Source organism: Crocodylus siamensis, chromosome 5 (assembly GCF_052110815.1).
Source record: "Crocodylus siamensis isolate JL-2025a chromosome 5, ASM5211081v1, whole genome shotgun sequence".
NCBI lineage: Eukaryota > Metazoa > Chordata > Crocodylia > Crocodylidae > Crocodylus > Crocodylus siamensis.
The window spans coordinates 188,647,048-188,669,327 of NC_143399.1; the positions used below are offsets into that span (position 1 = coordinate 188,647,048).

At 41.8% G+C, this 22,280-nt stretch overlaps 1 protein-coding gene across 7 annotated transcripts in view; it reads left to right on the top strand.

Annotated features, from left to right (window-relative positions):
* The window catches only part of DIP2C (DIP2 acetate--CoA ligase C (putative)), a 470,493-nt gene extending 448,445 nt beyond the window's left edge, over nt 1-22,048 (top strand). For 5 of the 7 annotated variants that reach the window (XM_090047544.1, XM_090047545.1, XM_090047547.1 and 2 more), the window contains 5 exons: nt 3,902-3,959; nt 6,163-6,237; nt 7,886-8,060; nt 10,086-10,209; nt 18,552-22,048. In XM_090047544.1, coding sequence (XP_089903670.1) covers nt 3,902-3,959; nt 6,163-6,237; nt 7,886-8,060; nt 10,086-10,209; nt 18,552-18,804 — 685 coding nt within the window. In that variant the 3' untranslated portion in view covers nt 18,805-22,048. The remainder of the gene's footprint in view (nt 1-3,901; nt 3,960-6,162; nt 6,238-7,885; nt 8,061-10,085; nt 10,210-18,551) is intronic. The other 2 variants (XM_090047548.1, XM_090047549.1) reach the window with 1 other exon arrangement.
* Nucleotides 22,049-22,280: the final 232 nt, after the last annotated feature.

Genomic DNA, 22,280 nt, shown 5'->3' on the forward strand with positions numbered 1-22,280 from the left:
GCTAGGGAGTGTTATTTCCTGCTCAGCATCGCAAACATGGAGCTGGGAGAACAAGCTCCCCAGCCTGTCCCTCCACCAGCTCTGTGCGCACAGAGCTAGGCAGGGAACAAGTTCCCCAGCCCCTGCTTTGCATGCCTGGGTGGGGACAATGTCCCCCTTCCCTGGCAGCAGAGAGGTCCCAACCCCACTCCCCAAGCGTGGCACAGGGGCTGGGGACAGGCTGGGAGCAGGGCCTTGTGGGATCTATTGTTGAGCACCTAAAGGAGAGCTAGGTGTTCAGGAGTAGCCAGCATGGATTCATCTTCATGCTTTACCAACCGGATTTCCTTCTATGATAAGGTGACAGGCTCTGTGGATGAGGGGAGAACAGTGAATAATGATATCTCTCGACTTGAGCAAGGCTTTTGACACCGTTTTCCGTGACATTCTCGTTAACAAACTAAGAAAATACAAACTAGATGAAAGTACTGTAAGGTGGATAGATAACTGATTGGATTGTCATACTCAGTGAATAATGAGTCTAGTCGGGAGGAGGTATCAAATCCTGGATTTGCCCTGGGTCTGTTATTGTTTAATATCTTTATTTGGATAACGGGATCAAGTACACACTTAACTTTGTGGATGACACCAATTTGGATGGACACCATCTTGCAGATATTCCAGCTGGTAGGGCTAGGATCTCCAGAATAACTTGGATAGACTGGAGAAATGGTCTACAATAAATTGAATGAGATTCAAGAAGGACAGGTATAAAGTCCTACACTTGGGACAGAATAACCGCATACACAAATACAGAGTGGAGAATGACTGGCTAGGGTGTAATTTCAGTATTGCAGAGAAGGACCTGGGGGTTATGGTGGCCCATATGGTAGAGCTGACAGTATGCTATTGTTGCAGAAAAAACAAAAACAAAAAACCCCATCAGCATCCTGGGTTGTCTTGACAGGCGTGCCTCTTGCAAATCAAGGGAAGTGATTGTTCTGCTCTATTCAGCACTGGTGAAGTCTCACCCGGAGAGCTGTGTCCAGTTTTGGGCCCCACACTTCAAGAAGGACATGGACAGAAATGATCACAGCCCTGGGGAGCTTAATTTATGAAGAAAGACCTAGGGTTATTTAGTTGGAGAAGAGAAATCTGAGGGTGGGATCTCATAAGAGTCTTCAAATACCTGAAGAGTGATTACAGCGGGGATGGAGATGGGTTTTCTTTGTGGCCTTACAGGATACAACTGGGAGCAGCGGCCTCAGGCTTCAGCAGGAGAAATTCAGGTTGGAGATTAGGAGTAACTTTCTGACTATGAGAGTGCTCAGGCATTGAAACAGGCTACCCAGGAGTTGTGGAATCTCCATCCTTGGAAGCTTTCAAAAGTAGGTTAGACAGACATGTGGCTGGGATGGTGTAGTCCTGTCTTGAGCAGGGGGCTGGACTTGATGACTTTGTGAGCTCCCTTCCAGCCTTGCTTTCCTATGATCCTAAGTATTGCACAAATAGTGGAGTGGGTGTTAAGATATCTGGCTGTGCTAAATAAAATGTTTGTTAATATAATAGCCTGAACAAGTGTTTGTACTTAGTCTGACACCATAGATAAGTCAGAAATTGCAAACATCTACACGTACTGCATTTACTATTCACTGTCAGGAAATATTTGCTACCTGTATCTGAATTGAGGGGGTAGGAATTGTTTCACCTCAAACTGAGAATTATCCATCAATATTTGAAATGTAGCGTAGTGGCAGGAGTGGGAAGCTTAAATCTGGATGAAAACTGGAACTGCTCTAAGAAAATCTTACCTAGGCAGTCTGTATAGAGTGGTCTTTAGTGTTTCTGGTGGTTATTTTTAGCAAATCAAAAGCTCTGCCTATTTAATAATAAATTGTGAGACCCCTATTATGGTTCTGTCAGACCTGAAACTATCATGCATTGGATATGGATTTGTTTTCCTTTGCAAAACAGCGTAGCAGACAACTAAGAGGTTCCTAGGCAGTTCAAAGGGTTTTTAATGTGAGATATAACCTCTCCTGTAATGCATATTGGTGGTGGTTTATTTTTATTCATTTATATGGTAGGTATAACTACATGGCACAATGCAAAGCTGTGAGGATGTAGGCTGTGCTGGGTACCAGAAGTGCTATCACTGTATTAATACTGTGCTTTGCCCAGGCTAAGTAGCACAGCTAAGAAGCAGCATATGGCAGCCTGGCAATGCAGCTTTCTAAGGGGGCTGTCTTGCCTCCAGTACCTCTGCATGGCACTGATAAACCCTTAATTTGATTATCACTTAACACCCTCTGAGTTCCTCAGAGGTGTTACAGGTAGTAGATTAGCGGTGGCTCTGAAGAGTGCACTTTGCAAAATTTGTATAATAGTTTACTGGAGATAAAGGAAAGGCCTTATCTGTGTTTTTAATGTGTGTTAGTATTGCAGTAGTTACAAAGTACAGTCATGCCTACAGCTCTCAACTAAGCTGGAAATCCATTCTGTTAGGTATTAGACAAATTTATACCCAAAGGTCTTAACATTTAAGTAGAAGTAATAAAGGATATGATGGAGAAACAGAGGCTAGTACCCTCCCACTAGGCAGTGCTGTATTTCCCTCATAATCAAGAGTAATTCAATTGCTGCAACTGCAGCAGTGTTCTGGGAGAGCAGGTTTCTCTCGTTGAGAACCACATTACAGCAATTTTAGGTTAAAAAAGCACAATAGAAACCACCTGGCGGCTCAGGTGAATGATGGAAAATGTATTTTGCTCAACCCACAGCTTCTTAAGAGTACGCGCTGCACCTGCATAATTTCAGCTACACAGTCTCCAGAATTACAGTCTCCAGGTATAGCTCCAAGCAGGGCACACTATAGTCGTTTAACTTCAAAGTGACAAAGGCTTGGATAGAGGGACTGAATTTCAGAACTTTTCCCTGTGCTCCAGCTGAAAGCACTTGAACTGCATCTCACTTGTTCTAAATACCAGACAGGCCTCCAGGGTCCTGCTGTGCCCCTTCCACCTGAACAGCCGATTCTCGACTTCCAGGGCTGCGAACAAAGCAACAATTCAGCTCCCCTGCCTTGTGCGTTGCAATCCTAGCTTTTGACAGGTGATTTTTATTGCAGTAACAGTTAGCAGTCTCCTCCCCTGCTCCCTCCTTTCCCTGCAACAGCTGAACTTTCCAAGCTTTACTTTTCTTCTAGTAAGACTATATGCTGAGCTCTTTCTTTCTTTGTTCATACACTATTGAGGCAGGGCAGGCTATATGGAGCAAGCTGAAGAGCGGGTAGCTCACCTCCTGTCAAGGGACCTAATGAGGAATCACAAAAAGAGAAGCTCAGCCATGATTTTCCCTAGTCTACAGCCCCTTTACTCTGCCACACAAAAGAGTTTAAAGTTTAGTTGGCTTGTTAGGGACTACACTCAGCCTCCTTAAATGTACATTCATGCTCAAGACTTCTTCAGCAGGTGTTTGCTCTGTAGGCTGAGCCTTTTCGTACATCACAAAGCAGACCACTGCAGTACTCTGCAAGGGTAAGGAAGGGAATTCCACCTACCAGCCACTGCTCCTCTGAAAGCAGAGCTCCCAGGTTCCTTACTAGTGACTGGAGTGGGAAAATGAGTCACTTGCCAAGGAATGTAACGTTTACAGGAAGAAAGAGCTGCAGCAGAAACAGTGCACCTTCCAGCATAAATGTCTCACCTGGAATAAAGGTCGCTCCTAGAGTATAACCAGACTTCTTTTCCATTAAACCAACGTGTTGATTATTGAAATGTTTGCCAAACCCTCTCTGCTGAAGATACATAATGGGGGCAAACTGGTGGGTAATGGTTAGTTATAAACTACCTGCTATAACCATGTCTTTTAACCAGTAGTTGCTGTTTTGTCATTAAGTCTCAGCTTTTTTATTCCATTTCAGAGTTCGTTTAGTAGAAAGAGGATCGCCTCATAGTTTGCCCTTAATGGAATCAGGAAAAGTAAGTATTGTGAGAGAAACTGAACCCATCATCTATATTAATTCTTTTAAAAAATTGGTTTGGGAGGGGTTTATATTAAGTATCCTGACACTCAAGCTCTGGTCCAGTGGTTCTCAACCTTTTTAGACTCAAGGCACCCCTCCTTGACTTTTCAAAATACAGCAGCACCACATTTAAAAATGATATTATGAATTTATTATTAGTTCATTAGGTTGTTTTCATTATATTTGCCCCATTTCCACAGACAGATAGAACTGTACTGCATGGCTCCTGCAGAGCTAGATCCAGAAGCAGATCTGGCAAATCACATGCTCTTGCCACAGGCCTTCCCGGTCTGACCCTGCACCTCCTGGAAGCAGAGGCCGGCAAGGCAGGTGGAACTGTTTCATGCCGCCTCTGTTTGGAGGAGGCATGTCAGAGCTGCAGCAGAAATGTATGGAGACAGGCAGGGTCTTTTCTGCTCCCAGATCAGCTCTGACAGCCTCCTAGAAATAGTGATGTGAAGCAGTGTCACCTCATGGGGGTGGCTGTCTGGAGATCGAAGCCACTGCCAGAAGGTAGAACTGCCCTGCACCTCTGTGTCCAAGAGGCATGTTGGAGCCGAACCATGAAGAGCTGCAGAAGAAACAGTGCACCTTCCAGCATAATGTAATGAGGTGCCTTTCTGCTGCAGCCACTTCTCGGTTTGTCTCCAGTGTGCCTCCTTGAAACAGGCTATTTGATCCCCCCGTGGGAGTGGCACCAGCAACGTGGCACCCCAGTGCAGAATCCCTGGTTCTCATCTCCAGTTCTCAGGGCACTGTAGGTGAGAACCACTGCTCCAGATGCTCACTGCAGGACAGCAATTCAATTAGGCACCGAGGATCCTTATGTTCCCAGGGAAATTTCTTTTTTTAATGTATGACTATCAAGTGTAAAATGTATAACGTGTCCTGGAAGCTGGGACCTGAACCTAACCTCCTCCTTAGCATGGGAGGGCTACAACCAGTGGGCAGAGGCAGACTTCCCTTTGTTTATTCTCCTTCTGGCCCCCGGATTTGCGTTCTCGGCTGCCCAGTGACCCAATGTCGACAAGAGCTGAACTTCCCTACTCACTTCTATAGCTTCCTGATTAGGATAGTGCTATGGGAGGTGGGATGTGTGAGTCTGAGTGAGGGCCTAGAACCATGCATTCCCTCTCCTGGGTGAGTGCTCAAACCATTAGTCTGTTGGACAAAGGTGGCCATGCTGAATTTGAACTGAATTCAGCATGGGTGATGCAAGTGAGGTGTCCTTAAAGCATGCATACTGTGCCAAGTCCCTCCAGCACCAAACTGAATCACAGTGGAGCTGAGTTAGAGGGAAAGCAATTAGGTGATCAAACTTAATTATTTCTTGGTATGCTCAAAAGCCCAAGTCTAGATGCACTGGGAACATGGTAGTTCCAAGTGGAGGCGTTGCCTGAACTTGAGGGCTGTAGTAATAAAAAATGGTTGTTTAATTCTTCTTCTTCATGCCTGGCTATCTTTATTGAACCCAGTGATCACTGCTGGGACCTACTGAATTTGGTGGCATGTGGAAGAAAGCCTAACCCTTTGAAACTTAAATTCTGTCTATATTCCGTTTAGGTGTCTCTAAACCGAAGTGGATTGAGCCTTGGGTGCCTATAAAACCACCAGCAATAGCAAAACCCTTACTAGAATTTATGAGGCATTTGCTGCTTCTTTTCTTTTTCTTTTCAAAGTGAAATCTCTTTTGGGGCTAGAGGGTTTGGTACTTATTTTTCTATAATGTATTATTCCATTTTCTTGTTGGAAAACTTTTGCAGTGGAAATGAATCTCTATGCTTTGAGTATATTTCATATGGTAGGAAGACTTTTTTTTTTTAAAAAGGTAGTTTTCCAGTGCTTCATAAAAATGGCCGTATTGGATCACCTGAGCTCATGGAAGTTTATTCCATAGCTGAATTCTCTCAACTGATAGAGAAGATAAGGGATTTTTCTCAAAAATTGTACTGATAATAATGTGTAACAGACTCCAATTAGATAATTTATCACAAGTGGCTATTTTCATTTGTTAAGTAAGATAGTTACTTAATTTTTTAAAGATTTCTCAGAGAGTCATCTAACAGGCTCTGGGGACAAATATCATTATATGGTTGCGTAAACAGATATATGCTTCATCTGTTTTTCATGATATATGACTCATTTTTGCCTTCCAATAGATCCTCCCTGGAGTTCGCATCATTATCGCTAATCCAGAAACAAAGGGACCCTTAGGAGACTCTCATCTTGGTGAGGTGAGTCATCATAATTGTTCCTTAGTCTGTTCTGCATTACATTATAAAAATAAAAACCTTTTCCTTCTATATGTGTATCTTCCCAAAATAAATATAAAAAATTCCAGGTTAAGGACATTTTATACAGCATGCAACTTCCTATGGTATGAAATTACCCCACAAAACTTCTATCGCTATTAAGAACCTTCTCTTGTCACGCTTGAAAATTAGAAGAGTACACCTGCTGTTCCTCTTCACATTTTCTATTTTTTAATTATCTCATTACTTCTGATAAAACCTTACATGAAAAGTGTTTCTTTATTGAATAGTATTACTGCAGCAACATATTATGCTTATGATTGCTATGCTCTGCTGGACCAAAATATTCTCATAAATCTCATTTAGCTGGATGTTTCCTGCTTATTTTATGTTGATGGAATAGTAAAATTGAACATCAAATGTTTTATTGTCACTGGGCAAATAAAGATTTCATTAAACAACATGAAGAATTTTTTTGGTCCTGTTTAAAATGATAGTGTGCCTCTTGGCAGCATTGACATGATGGTGCAGCTAGGATGGTCCAGGTAATATGCCAGAGGCAAAGATTTTTGTGGGTGGTATCTTTTATTGGATCAGCTGTATGGTTGGGATGGACTTAAACAGGCTTTCAAATGCAGTGCAGGTCACCTGAAGCAAAAAGCACTGCATTTAAAAACTTTAAGCTAAGTCTGTCTCAACTACGAAGCTGGTCAAGAAAAGTGTACCTCCTGAGATTTATAATCCTTCGGAGTTCACCAAATGTCCATGCTCTTTGCTAATGGTAGAGCTCAGCATATTTTATTAAAGGTATTGTCAATGTCCCCTTCATATTTATTTTTTTACTGAAGTTAACTTGTATGGGTTAGTGTTTCTTACACTACCTCCTGCAATGGCTGCAAGGCTAACTTTAAAGTTTTGAAAAAGAAAATTGTCTTGTAAATAATAAGAAGTATTGGTTGATTTAGGGACAAAGTCCTCCTGTCTCACTTGCCCTAAAAGTCCCCGTACATCTTCCAGCCCTTTTACTTGGCATAAGCATTCTTTAAAAGTCTTGAAATAAGTTGGGGACAAATTTCTCCAGCACAGATGCTACAGAAAACATCGTAAGACTAATGTCAGAGGACACCCTCTTATCACAAGGCGTGACAGGATGTAAAGAGCTTGCAGAGAAAGAGAGGGCACATCAAGGGCAAACCTATAGAGCTGTGAAAATGTTGGATAGGACAGTTACCTCCAGGGGAATCCCAGACGACTGAAATAACTTAGTCAAGTCTGCAGAACTGGCTTCCTTATGCAAGATGCTCTGCAAGCCACAAAGCAGCTCAAGTGCAGGAGACCTCTGCAAAGATTAGGCAGACCCTACCTCTGCACTGTCATTTCTGTGCTGCACCTTCAAGAGGTGCAGTGTGGGGCCTCACCCTTGGACTTCAGTGGGACCATGCACAGATGCAGGATTTGGCCCCAAATAAGCATGAAATGGGATATGTGTATCAGAAATCAGCTTGTTAAAGGGCAGTATAGAAATACTTAATTCTTTCTAATTGTGACTAGAATATAAGCAGCAAAAGTTGTCAATAATGCTCCTCCTTGGATAGGTACTTTAATGACAGTATAATTACTTTTCATGTAGATATGGGTTCACAGTGCCCATAATGCCAGTGGGTATTTTACCATATATGGAGATGAATCTCTGCAGTCAGATCACTTTAATTCGAGACTCAGTTTTGGCGACACACAAACTGTTTGGGCTCGGACTGGCTATTTGGGGTTTCTGAGAAGAACAGAACTGACTGATGCCAATGGAGGTAAAAATACTATTTCCTTTCCTAAATTGTCTTTGTTCATAGCTATAAAAAATCATTATACTGTATAAGCTTTTCAGACATGACCTGCTGTGTGTACTGGCTCTTAACATCAAATATCCCCATTCTGTGGGGACTAAAACCCTCTGAAGGAGCATTTTCAAAATGGATAATAAGAAACAAGAGGGTGAATCAAGAAGCCTGCCAGTCATGGCAGCTAGGTTATTCCTTTTGTTACATCCCCGCTCTCCTATGCTGTTGACATAGGCTATGAGAGGAAGGGACCTCTTGACATGCCTCAAGTGGTTTCATTTGAAAGGTCCAAAATATTCTTATAAAAACCATTTACCAGAGTTGTTGTAGGACTGCATGAAGAAGACACCTTCATTTATTACTCCTACTGTTACAGCAGAGTTATTCTGAAGAAGTTACTAGTATCATTTTCTTCTTGTTTTGGAGCCAGTTTGTTAATGATTCAGGGGCAACTCCTTAAAACTTAATATAAGCTATAACTACAAAAGGAGACACGTTGCTGGGGTTATTTGACCCCAGCGGTCCTTTGTGCCCAAAGCAGGGAGGCTGGACCCGATGATTTCATAAGATCCCTTCCAGCCTTAAACTTCTGTGAATCTGTGAAATAAAGGTACAAGATACCATTATTTTGTTTTCTGTCAGGGAAGCACTGGGTCTTGCTAAATGCTAGTGACATTCCCTGTCCGGCATGTATATATAAGCAAACAAATACTATGGGGCATAAACATTCATGAGGCTGAAATAATCTGAATTATTATGACTGTTGCAAAATTGGGAATCTGAGCAGAGGCTGGCTGAGATGGTAGATGAGTTTGCCAGCATCATGCCCAGTGAATCAGCAGTGTTTGCAATGCCACCATGAGAACCAGGGTAATCTTCTTGAATAGGACCTATTGAGTCAAGCTGAATTTGACAGGAGTCTGAAAACATGTTAATAATTACTAAATTACTAGGCATTAAGGATATTGTCCACTTTCTTATAATACAATCTCCTAAAGTCATTTAATCTTGTGAAACAATTTTGTAGGATTTTCTCATTTTAGATTTTTTTTTTTTTTTAGCAAAGAAAATGTCATTAAGAAATAGTCCCAGGAGAAGCAGGAGACATTATTCCACAAGGATAGTAATCGCACTTTTTAGTCATAATTTGCAAATAGAATACCTCTCCCCATGAAGAAGCCATCACTAAATCTCCCCTCTCCTCCATTTCTCAGCTCCTTTTCGGAGAGACTAGTCTCCATTTCACACAGCACCTGGGAGACGTCTTTATTCTGGCTGATGCAGTTGTGCTTTATTGCCACGATACGACATTTCTCCGTTTAAATCTCTGAATTAATGTAAATCACCATTTATCTGAACTTCAGTTTATTAAATGATATATATCCTCCATGAATAAAATGGAGTAGCTTTATTATAAGTCTAAAATCCCCAAAGAAATCTCCTTCCCCCCACACAATTGAAAAGAATTGTTCTACAAAAGGATTGCTTGTCGATGGCTATGGCTTGTCTTAATCAGTGATTAGGTATTAGGAGCAGACTTGCAACATATGCATCACAGTTAAATACTTGATGCTTTCAGCATCACAGTAAAACACTTAAAGCTGCTGTAAGGGCACGTTCAAATCCAGAAGGGCCAGTTTCACGCTTTATCCTTCTGATGAAAATAAATAGAATAAACCTGACTGTGAAACCCAAAAAACAAGTTTCTGTCTGCTCCTCAGGAACACTTCATAAAATAGGATGTCTTTGGACTAAACCCACCCCTCCTTCATTTGGTGTACATTGTACTTGGCATAAAATAGTTGTGAACCCACCCTCCACCTTATTTTCCATTCTGGTAGTAGTGTATTTATATAAGTTTACAAGTACATTAGCACCCTTGATATTCCAGAATACTCAATAATGTCACTTTTAATATACCGATAGATGACTGTGCATATTCCTATAATTTATGTTGCATAGTAAGGTAATTTCTTGTCCCCTTTTTGTAACTAGAGCGGCATGATGCACTTTATGTTGTGGGTGCATTGGATGAAGCCATGGAATTGCGAGGGATGAGGTATCATCCCATTGACATTGAGACCTCAGTAATTAGAGCACACAAGAGCATCACAGAATGGTAAGTGGTGTGACGCCCTGAGTTTGTCATGAGATTTATCTGTGGCTTTGCTTGGCTAGTGCAGTCAATTCAGGAAAGGTTGTGTCAGTATGTTCATAGAATTTGTAACTCCATCCTAAATAATAGCCTGAAACCTGGCATAAACACCTTTAAGCAGGACAAACTTTCTTTCTGCTTTAAATTACATACAACATGGTTTATGTTTTTAAAAAAAATGATACGAGAGGGATAAAGCATTTTATTTAAGGAGAGGACCAAGTTGCCCTCGAGGAACTTTGGTAATTTAGCTTATTCCTCCTAGTTCTGGTCCTATGTGGCAATCAGAAAGGAACAAAACAGTGGATCTGTATGTTTTCTCAGGGTTTCACTGAGCAAGCATAATCAAACATGTATTAAGATTAAACAAACCTGTCATAAAGGCCAAAACTACTATAACTTCACTAATCTAATTAAAAATAAAACAAGATGGTTATTAGGTCAAGGTCACAATTGAAACTGAATCAGTTGATCAATGGGTTAATTATGATATTAGCTCAGATCATCAATTTATTAAATCATTAGGCTAATCCAGCAGATAATCGAATCATAGGTTGACACAGGAATGAATTGCTTTTCATTAATCCTGCTTCAGGAAATTGTAGCAGGTAGCTGTTCGGCTTTAATTTAAGGGCTGTCTCCCCGCCTCAACCAAGAGTTTGTCTCAACGGCAAAATCAATTTAGCTGGTGTAGGACGTGACCATCCATTTCAGTTTTTGACCGTGAGTAAGGAAGATTGCTCAGAGCAGTAAACTTCACTTGGGTAGTCTTAAGGAAGTACAGGAACTATAATGATCTCTTTATTCACCACCTCAAAGTTGCACCACAATTTCTTCTTAAATTTTACTATTGTGGTAGTTAATATTCTCCCCTGCTTATTCCCCAACATAGAGCATGTGAGTTTACCAGAAGATCTCAGGATGCAGGTCATTACCAATCAATTCATACTGCTCATAATAGACAACCTCAAATAATGTCTCCTGTGAGCAGGGCCACCCTGTCCTATCCTGTGAAACCTGCGCCCGCAGGGGGTCCTGAAGCCAAGGGCCCCCCTACATCCAGCCACTCACCATCCCCCGCCCCCCGCCACTGATGCTGCCGGTTTCACTTCCAACTGCTCGCTACCCCTTCCCTCCACCGCCGGCTTCTTCGTGTCGGGGGGGCCCCAAAACTATTTCTTACAGGGGTCCTCAAAAAAATTGTGGGCTAGCCCTGCCTGTGAGAGCTGAGGAGTTATTTCACTAATTAAGAGGCAGACTTGGGGTTTACATCTAGGAAATTTTTAATGGTGTCGTTTCCCTAGGAGAGATCCAAACACATCTTCAATCCACACATTTATACTTAATGGAACTAGGAGGAATCCTTCTCTTCAGAGAAACAGAAAAAAGGATAAATAATATTTTTCATGACCTTGTCATCTTTGATTTGCATGTCTGCAGTTACTAGATGTAGGTGAAGGTCTGGTCAAGCAAAGACATCGGCAAGGGCAGTTGCAGACCACTCGGGATGGTATAGCCAGTGCTTTCTCCTAGGTGGCCTAGGGAACTGACAAGGATGTGAAGGATTATGTGGATGGTCCAAGAGAGCACCCAGGCTGTTCTGCCTTTTACAGTGAGCGGCTTTTGCATATAGCGCTGCAGGCACTACCTCTGAAACTTTTAAACCAAATAAATGTTATGTATACCTTAGATGAATGTCAGTATGGTTCACTTCCTGTTTCTGACCTGTGGACCATATGGAATATCTTACTTAAGGTTGCCATTTCTTAAAAGAATCCAGTTACAAAAGGTTGATATAATTCTCAGCAACCCCCTGCTCACAGGAAGCTGCTATCAGCCTTGGGCTTGGGTAAAACAATATGGAACCTGCTCCCAATGACAAAGGCTAATTATGGGCTTGAGCCATGTCTTGAAAACTTATGGCTTAGTTTCATCCATTCTCTTTCATTTACCTGGCGCTTTGGAAATTTTATTATCCTAAAACAGATTGTTTTCTCCAAGCAACAAAATTAGGAAAGTAAAATTAGGATGCTCTGAGACCTTAAATGCCACTTAAGAGAAGGTCAGTGAAGTTTGTTGGGCCAAAATCCTTAAATGGGGCTACAGTTATATTACTTTCATGAAGTCCATACTTTCCATTACTGTGCCAGCAGCACCATGCTGAGCCACACCACACAGAAGATTATGCACATGCTGCGTCCTGAACTGGTGACATAACCATTTTTGGGAAATCCCACACACATTGTAAAATAATGCACTTAGGCTTTCAGATTCCCCAAATTCTGCAATCAAGCCAAAGAGGTATTTTATGGACTTCTTGAAGACCGCTGCATCAGACATGTTCTCTCTTTTGAATCTCCCAGGAAAACAGTTCCTCTCGGGAAGATGCTAGATCATTTTGTATGAATGGAAATTCCTACACACACACCTTCAAGGTTCAAGGCAAAATTTTTGAGTATGTACTATCTCAGCAATCTGAGAAGGAGAAATAGAACTCCCCAGCAAACTAAAATGCAAGACTTTGGGTTAAGGGTCCATTCTTACAACAAACTACAGAGGTAAACCCCAATAATTACCAGCACCCTAACTCCACCTAGAATAGTTACGGAAATAGATTATGCTGAAAAATATTACATAAATACTGTTAGCCTTTACTGACCCAAGCAGTTAGCTAAAATTTGAGGTCTTGCCAGTTGTTTTGTGAACGTTTTCCTCCCATGTATGGAGGTCCCCTGTATGGAGGAGAAATCAGTGATAGAATCAGGTATTTATTTCTTGCAGCCCTGCATATAAATCAACCTCACATTTTCAAGTTCAATTTTGGGAGAGAGTTTTTTTCCATGAACATAAATTGATAACGACAGATAAAAACCTTGACCTGCTGTTAGCCTTACAAATTCCTGGAGATTCAAATAAAGTAAATAAAGGACTGAAAAGATTAAATGCACTAGAATATTTGAACAAAAATTCGACTGAAAAATTCTGACTTGGTATTTTTGTTGCATGTACACAAAGGTTGGAAGTACAAAAGTCAGGATTGTAGGGGATTTGATTATAGGTCAATGATGCATATATATGATGCACTGTTCTTTTGGAGGGAAAAAGGGTAGATAAACAGTCTTCTTAACCTTGAACAACTGAAATCTGTATCTTTGCTTACAAGTGCAAACCAGTGATCTGCCTAAAAGCTCTTAGCTTTTCTCAGGGGTACTATCTGAGTGCTTTGTTTTTACTACCATTGGCTTTTTTTTGCCTGTTTCTTTCGCAGCTACTCTTGTCTTTCTGCCTGTCCTTCACAGACACACATACTTTCACCAAAACAGTAGTCATGACACCCTTCTGTTCATACATATCTGGCACATTATGGGTGCATCTACATGTGCATTTACTGCGCAATAACTAAAGCCAGTCCCAAGTAAGTCCATACACGCAGTGTTACTGTGCATTAAGGCATCTAGATGTGTGTTATTGTACAGTAACTAAGTGGGTGTAAATTTGATACTTGCATGATGCAGGTATCAAATTTACGCCCAAGTCAGCATAAGTCACCATATTTACTGCACACGTAGATAGATGCGTGCCCATACCATACGGCACAGTAATTTTCAGTTACTGCATAGTAACCTAAATTTCTGCACAGTAAATGTGCACATGCAGATACACCCTGTTTTACTTGGGTCATCATGACATATCACATACTTTAGGTGAAAGTTAGTTATTATTGTTTCAACTGCCTGGATCCATAGGGAAATTGAGTGATTTCTTAGAAACAGTTTAAATAAAAGTGTATGTTTTTGCCCAATGCATAAAGCTGTTTTCACACTTCGTCCTAATTATTTCTGTGCTGGCTTGGATGCTTTTCAGGAGGTGCCACTTGGGATTTTGTTCATAACACAATTGTCCAACATTTATTTGTCGACAATTTCTCTGGTTATTTTCAAATGTCTCTTTTTCCCTTTGACATATTCAAGAAATATAAAATCCTACTGTGGGCTTCTATTTTAACCTATCTTACAGAAGCCAGAGTAGGGGGTCACCTTAGTGGTTCAGAGAGGCCTAAGGTTTCATAGGCAACAATAGCCTACTTAGTATCTATTGCCTACAAAAGCTTATGCCTCTGAACCAGTTTGTTTCTAAGGGCATCTTTACACATGCTCCAGGGCTGCGGGAGGGAGGGTGCTTTAGAGTGGCTCTCGGGAGCCGCTCTAATTAAAGTGCCTGCAGCATCTCAGATATTCAGTGTCCTGCACTTCAAAATGGCAGTGGGGGTGCTTTAACTAAAGCTTGTTGAACTAGCATTAGTTAAAGTGCCTCTGGCACTGTTTTTGAAGCATGGGGATGCTGAACACACAAGATGCCAAGCCTGCTGAAGCATGCTAATTAGTCGAGTCTGCTCCAAATCTGATGCGATTACGGCACATCAGAGCAGGCATCCCACATGTCTACAGGCACCCTAAGCTCCTATGCTGCCCTGCCTTCTGTCTGGTTTCAGAATAACATAGCCAAGGATTAGGCCTGTGTGAAGTGGCAAGTATTCGCTTCAGATTCAGCTGATTCAGAGGGACAGTGATTCGATTCGGTGATTCAAGTCACTGTCCTGATTTGATTTGGCCAGTTTGGATCCAAAGATTCAGTGCTGATCCGGAGATTTGGCCATAGACTAAGCAGGTAGCAGTCCTCAACACTGAGCTAATGCTTTCAGCTGGTAAGTCTGTTGTGGTGGGCAGAGGGGGGAGAGAAGGGGCGTGGGGGGGGCAGTTCCAACACCCCCACAGTGAGGGAGGGATTGGGACTGGGGCTGGGACAAGCTGCCCAGCCAGGGCAGGGGGGTCCAGGCCTCCGTGGGAGGTTGGGGGGGGGGGGTTAGGCTCTGAGAGGGCATGTGCCCCTGGATCTGCGCAGGAAGGGCCAGGCCAGGTTGCACTCCAGATGGGTGGCAGAAGGTGCTATGAGCAGGGGCTATGCCCTCCCGCCGCTCACTGAGCTTCCCTGTGCCTCCCAGACAACCCGTGGCTTTGCCCTGGGTAGGGGAACAGTGGCAGGGCATGGAGGTGAATGTGTGCACCCAGATTGGAGAGGGGCTGGATGGCAGGGGCTATGGGGAATTTTATGGTGGCTGCAGCCTTCCCATATCCCCCATTATACTGCGCTCTGTGGGGTGGATGGAGCCAGGGCTGCGCTCCAGGCTGTGGCTGGGGCTAGCCACCCAGAACACAGCCCTGGGTCTGCATGCCCCGCAGAGAGCAGCCCAGCAGTGGGAAGCTGGGCCTAGCCTCCCAGAGCACAGCCCGGCCCAGCCCGCCCCACACGGATCCAGGGGTACATGCCTGCTCCCATGCCCTCCTGGCCCAGGGGCGCACAGTGGGGGGAGCCCCCTCCCCAAGTCCCACACGCCCCTCCCCAGTTGGGCAGCTTGTTGCAACCCTAATGCCACCATCACTGGGGGCGTTGATCTGCCCCCCCTTAACACCCCCCTCCACCCACCACAACAGACTTACCAGCTGGAGGCAGCTGTGTCCAGCGTGGTGAGGACTGCTGCCTGTTTAGTCTATGGCCAAATTTCTAAATTGGCGCCAAATCTTTTCCGAATCAATTCAGAGGCTTCTGATTCAATTCACACTTTTTAACTGGTCTCTCAATTTGATTTGGATTTGGAGATTCAGCCGCCGTATCAGGCCGAATGTCCTTCAAATCAAATCGGCTACCGAAGCTTTGCACAGCCATACTAAGCACCTCTAATAACATATCTTGAGAATAAGAGTGGCACTGCAATCCATTTCCATCTCAGTGTCTTACTATGATGCCTTTCATTGTTGTAGGCAAACTTTACATTTTTGAAAATGGCTTTAATAATGCAAGATACCTTCAGAAATGATGTACGTGTGTAATGTGATTAATGGGGAGCACTGCCTCATTTAAACTTCTACTGCTTGAATGTGGAACAGAGCATGTATTTTCCTGGAATTTGCAAGGAAAGGGTTTTTCACTCAGTGCATAATGATAGACTGCATAAACATCTATACATCCAGACAGAGGGCACATGCCCTCTCAGACCCTAACCCCCCCCCAACCTCCCACGGAGGCCTGGACCCCCCTGCCCTGGCTGGGCAGCTTGTCCCAGCCCCAGTCCCAATCCCTCCCTCACTGTGGGGGTGTTGGAACTGCCCCCCCCCATGCCCCTTCTCTCCCCCCACTGCCCACCACAACAGACTTACCAGCTGAGGTTTTGGGATGATTTGAAGAATGTTATTGCAGCCCGCTTCCTACTGGTGTATTATAGCTACTTATTTATGATTCCTGCAAAATATAGCATGGTAGAATACAGCTGCTTTTCTGGAGGTAGTAGTTTCTACTCAAAACTTTGGCTTTTCTTGCAGTTGCCAAATGTGCAACCTTCCTGGACTTCTAATTTTTCTCAGCTCAAGAATTTTAGAAGGGAATTTAGTCACACACCCACATATGTCTGCAAGTACAACTCCACTATCAAGTATAAATATAATGTGATCTTTGATTGTGTGGAGGGGTGTCAGCAATGGCTCCTTATAGTTGTATTTGAAATGAGACCCTAGCATCCTACCCTCAATTATCAGTTTTTACTTATTAGCTGGGGGGAAAAAAGATGTCGTGGAATTTTTAAGATTGCATTGAAATGTTCCTTACTAATGCAGCTACTTAAGGCTTAACTTTGGGGGTTGGGTGGGGTTGTTATTAAGAAAGCTCTAATAAATTAAAGTAGAATTGGGCCCTTCCCTGCATTCTGTGAGTCGGTGATTGTGGTGCAAAGAACATGGCCAGATATGAAAGCTGAATCTTTTCCATGACCTGGATCTGGTGGAAAAGATGACGCCCTTAATTTTGCCACTTTCACTTGCCTCTTCAATAAAAGGAAGGGAGGTTGCAAGCGAAAACATCAGTCTTAAACCAAAAACTAGTAAGTAGCCGAAACTTCAGTCATTCATGCTGTTCCAGTCAGAAGGAAAATCTATCCATTTATAATGTACAAAGTTGTGTTTCCCTAAATACAACAGACTGAACACTATGGCTTTATTCACAGTACTGAACCACTTTTCCAATCCACAGTTAGGACAAACGCTGTCAGCTTTTATCAAGGCCACGTATCAAGTGTTTGGTCTGACTGTCTGGTACTTCCCTGCTGCTGCCGTTATCATCTTCTGTTCTATTTTGTGAGTCTTAGAATCACAGAATAATAGAAAATGAGGGTTGGAAGGGACCTGAGGAGGTCATCTAGTCCAACCCCCTGCTCAAAGCAGGACCAGCCCCAACTAGATCACCCCAGCCAAAGCTTTGTCAAGCTGGGTCTTAAAAACCTCCAAGGATGGAGATTCCACCACCGCTCTGGGTAACCTGTTCCAGTGCGTCACCGCCCTCCTACTGATAGAAGTCTTCCTAATATCTAACCCAAACTTCCCTTGCTGCAACGTGAGACCATTGCTTGTTCCGTCATCTGCCACCACTGGGAACAGTTCAGCTCCATCCTCTTTTGAACCCCCCTTCAGGTAGTTGAGGGCTGTTATTAAATCTCCTCTGTCTTCTCTTCTCTAAACTAAATAAGCCCAGTTCCCTCGGTCTTTCCTCAGAAGTCATGTCCCCCAGCCCCTCACCATTTTTGTTGCCCTCCACTGGACCCTCTCCAGTTTGTCCACATCCTTTTTGGGGGCCCCAAAACACAACACATTACTCCAGATGTGGCCTCGCCAGTGCTGAATAGAGGGGACTGATCACTTCCCGTGACCTACTGGCAACACACCTACCAATGCAGCCCAGTATGCCCAGCCAGTCAGCCTGTCCTGGTGCATGGGATTCTTCTGTCCTAAGTGCAGGACTTTGCACTTGTCTGTGTTGAACCTCATGTGATTTGTTTTGGCCCAAACTTCAGGAGACATAGAAAGCTTCACAAAACAATACAGAGATAAACCCTTCCACTCATAGGTGCATGTCATTTTTGGGCAGTGGCATGTATTATGTTAGCCTCCTAGTTCCACAAATAAGTTCAGCTGTTTTTTACAACCATCCTAAATAAGAGGCAGCAATTACACCTTCTAGTTTCAATGAGGTTTAGCTCAGTGCCTAACGAGTAAAGGCAGAGTCAACCCAACTATTTGTGTTGCTACGTGCAAATGAGTTCCCCATCACTGTTCATGGCCTGTGTTAGTCACAATGTGAGAGAGGCAGCCAGGAAGTAGAAGACATTTTAAAGCACCCACTGTAAAGGGAACGTTACAAGATTAGACTTGGTGTAAAACTGGCCCATTGAACATCTAATAATATTTTTTCTTATGTTCTAGTGCGGTGTTTACCTGGACAAATTTATTGGTTGTCGTAGTTGAGCTGGATGGATCAGAGCAAGAAGCCTTGGACCTGGTTCCATTAGTCACCAATGTGGTCCTGGAAGAACACTATCTAATTGTAGGGGTGGTGGTGGTGGTGGACATTGGTGTAATTCCTATCAACTCCCGTGGAGAGAAACAACGTATGCACCTACGAGATGGATTCTTGGCAGACCAGCTAGATCCCATCTATGTGGCCTACAACATGTAGTCTTGTATCTTAAGGCTTCCATGGACTTGACTATAGATGTATAAAATTTTTTGGTGTCCACTAAAAAATGTGCAGATAAGAGGGTGACACTCATCAGAATGGAACTGTTACTATTATGACTTTTAAAAGCAGTCATGATTGGCAGGAAATAAAATGTGAAATGTTTTCTTTTACCACTAAATTTTAGCACAGAAGGACTATGGGGTACTGCCCTTCAGTTGGTTGGAAAAGCCCATTTTAGATTTTTTTTGCTTATTGGATGATACTGCTTTCTGAGTAAATGTGGCTTTGTATTTTACGTTAAGTAAGCTGAAGTAGCTAATTTTTTTATTCTGCCCTCCAAGTGGATTCTTTTTAACAATTTACATACTATGACAAAGAATTGTTTTGTTCACTTGTCTTTAATGTGTCATAAAAAGCTGAAAAACACAGATCCGTTACTAATTTAAGCCATTTTAGATCCCACGTCTTAGAAAACTACATAGAGGTACGAGGAAACTACCCAAAGTAGCACCTTCCAATTAGAGGTTTAGCAGCTTTCTCTGTCAGAGAGGCAGAAAGCACAAAGGCTAAAGAGCCTTTGATGTTAGTGTTAGAATGGAAGAAATTTATAAATAAGGTGTATTTCGGCAAAGAACTTGCAAATATCTTTGTACTAAACTAAAAAGATAAAATAAGTTAACTACTTCTTCTGTAATTATGTACAAAACGTTTAATTTATTTTGATCTCTTTAGAAGTATAAAAGAGAAAAAAACATTCAAGAATATTAAACTCTTGTAATGTTTGCTAATATAAAAACAAAGTGTTGTATTATCTTGAGTGGATAGTATCACATCAAATATATATATATGAAATATAAATTCACTAATGACAAAAGATTTTAAAGTTTAAAATGCAGTACTTGTCACTTGCATGGTGTCTCCCACTGTAGATAATCAAATGTTACTCACAAATTTTTTGAGAGAAAGCAATCCTGGATTGCTAAGTATCCCTGTCTAAAAAGTCCTCTAGATACCAGCAAGTGGAATTATTGCTGCCTTTAAGGCAGTGTGATGAATTTAAGACTAAAAATGCACTACAACAGTTTTTTTTCTTTGCCATGGAGGCAACAATAAATATTTGTGCTGGCATGTGCATACACTTGTTAGACTTTAGAAAAGGCAGGTTGAAGAATAGCACTGTTTTCTAGCTGCATAACTTTGTTGCACAATTTTTTTCATCATTTCAGTTGATGTTTTTGTTGTGATAAGGAAAAGTTTTGGTGGTTATTTGCACAGAGTTATCAATATGCCTCTCAGCTGGTCCATGTAGGTTGGTGGCCAACCCATCCAGTTTACACTTGTATAAAACTATTGTTTTGGACTTTAATTTTCTCCCTAATGGAATGTAGCCTGTAGTCACTACAATGGATTTGGCACAAATTGTGTATCTGCTAACGAGTCCCCAAGTGAACTAACAGAGGAACTGAACTGCCTGTTTTAAGGAATCATGACCCATAGTCTCAGATCTACGGCCACTGACAGTGAAGAGTAGGAAAACATGAATCACAGCTGCCTTTATTTTACCTCCTTTGAATAAAAGAGACCTTCACTTTCCAGTTCCATTGGGTTTTTTTTTCTTCCTTCCTTTGTAGCCTTCATAGTTTCTTCATTCCTTTGTAACCGAGTTGACCTGTGTGTGATCAAGAGTGGGATTTATCAGCAGCAGTCCAAGAATGCTTTTCTTATTGTCCAGAATATGTTCATGTGCTGGCTCTCATTACGGGATATGCATGACCAAGATTGTTGCAGGACAAATGCAGTCATTTTTATAACGTGTCTAAGGGACATATTTTGTCTGCCTTTGCAGAATACGTACGGCAACGGAGCCCTGGTAGTGATAGTTTTGTTTGGCTTCTCAGAATCAGTGCTGGTTGTTTGAAATCTTTTTAAAAGGTAGGGATATTTTAGTCTGCATGTACAATACAGAGCACCTTACCATGTCAGACTTGCTTTATTTCAGACCGCCTTTTCAGAGTTCACTATCCTGTGAATATTTCTACTCAATCCTCTATTCCATCAGACTCATTTTCTGCTCCCTAAAAAGAATAAAAACCTGTTCTTAATGGCAAGTTGTTGTAAGGCTTCAGACCAAATGCTGATTGATTACAAACATAATTGCAGTGTGTGAACTAACTTGTGAAGTCCTGCTATTGCTGATCTCAGTACTGCAAAACAAATTTAGCTGTCATTTAAAGCATCACTTTAACCTTCACCAAGCCAACTTTCCATTCATAGAGCGAAAAGAACTGCAATGCAGTTGTGAAACGCAGTTAATAACAGATCTCTTCTGCAACCTGTCATCTGTGGTTGTTAACTTCTGAGTTAGGAGAAATGATAAACTGAGCTTCTAGTTTTATTGTGCAAGCAAAAGGAAGGAAACACTTAAGTACCATCAGACTGAGCAATAAAGAAGGATTGTTCTGTATTAGAAATTGTACTGTAGATAAACCATTCATGAGAATGTATAAAATGTTTGTCTTGTGACCTTGTGCTTTTGAAGTCAGACAAAACCATGTAATCAACTTGATGCACATGCACAGAAAGAGGGTACACAATGAACATTTAAACACAAAACTAATCAAACAGGAGCAGATTCCTCATGGTGCTTGTTTATTATATATATTTAATCCTGCTTGACACTTTACCCAAGGGAAGACTGTCCCTTTTATCAGTTGAATGTTAGCAGCGTTATTTCATAGAGTGTGGTGACTGGTTAGAGAAATTCATGTAACTCAGCCAATCACAGTTTCAAACAAAAATTTTTATGTGCAAAGGACAGCAACCTTCTTGTATGTTAAACCACCAGTACGCTTTGTACATCTGTGATAACGCCTGTTTTATATTCAAATGAACAAATAAAAGCTTTTATTTTTGTTGCTCTGAAAATATCAGTTTCTTAATTAGTCATCTAAATGAAGCTTTCTGGAGCTGCCTGGACCCCACAGAAGAACACTGATAGCTATATTGTAATTTTATTTTGTTTACCTCTTGTTGCATAATTTATTAGTACAGATCATTATACTTTTACCAATGTTTAAATACTGGTGTGGGCATTTATTGCTAACAGACTTTCGTATGGCAACAAATGTTTTTTGTGAAATGTTTTTTTTTAATTCTTTTTAATATATTTAAATATACTGTTCACATTTTTGCTGAAAGTGTAAAGATTATTGTAAGCTTGGTAACACTTTGTGAGAAGCAATAACAAGCATTAATACTGTAAAACTCCTCAACGTTGTCACTTATCACTTCTGTTGCAAGGGATATTTCAAGTAAGTTACTAAATTTATTAACCCAAGTGTTAAATCTTCTTTCAAGTTTTGGGGCACAGTGTTAGACTATAGTAAGTACTTGGATAGCCGGTATATGTGAAACACATATGGACAGCATTTGCTTTAAACAGTTCGTAGGTTTTAGATATCTCAGTGTCGTCC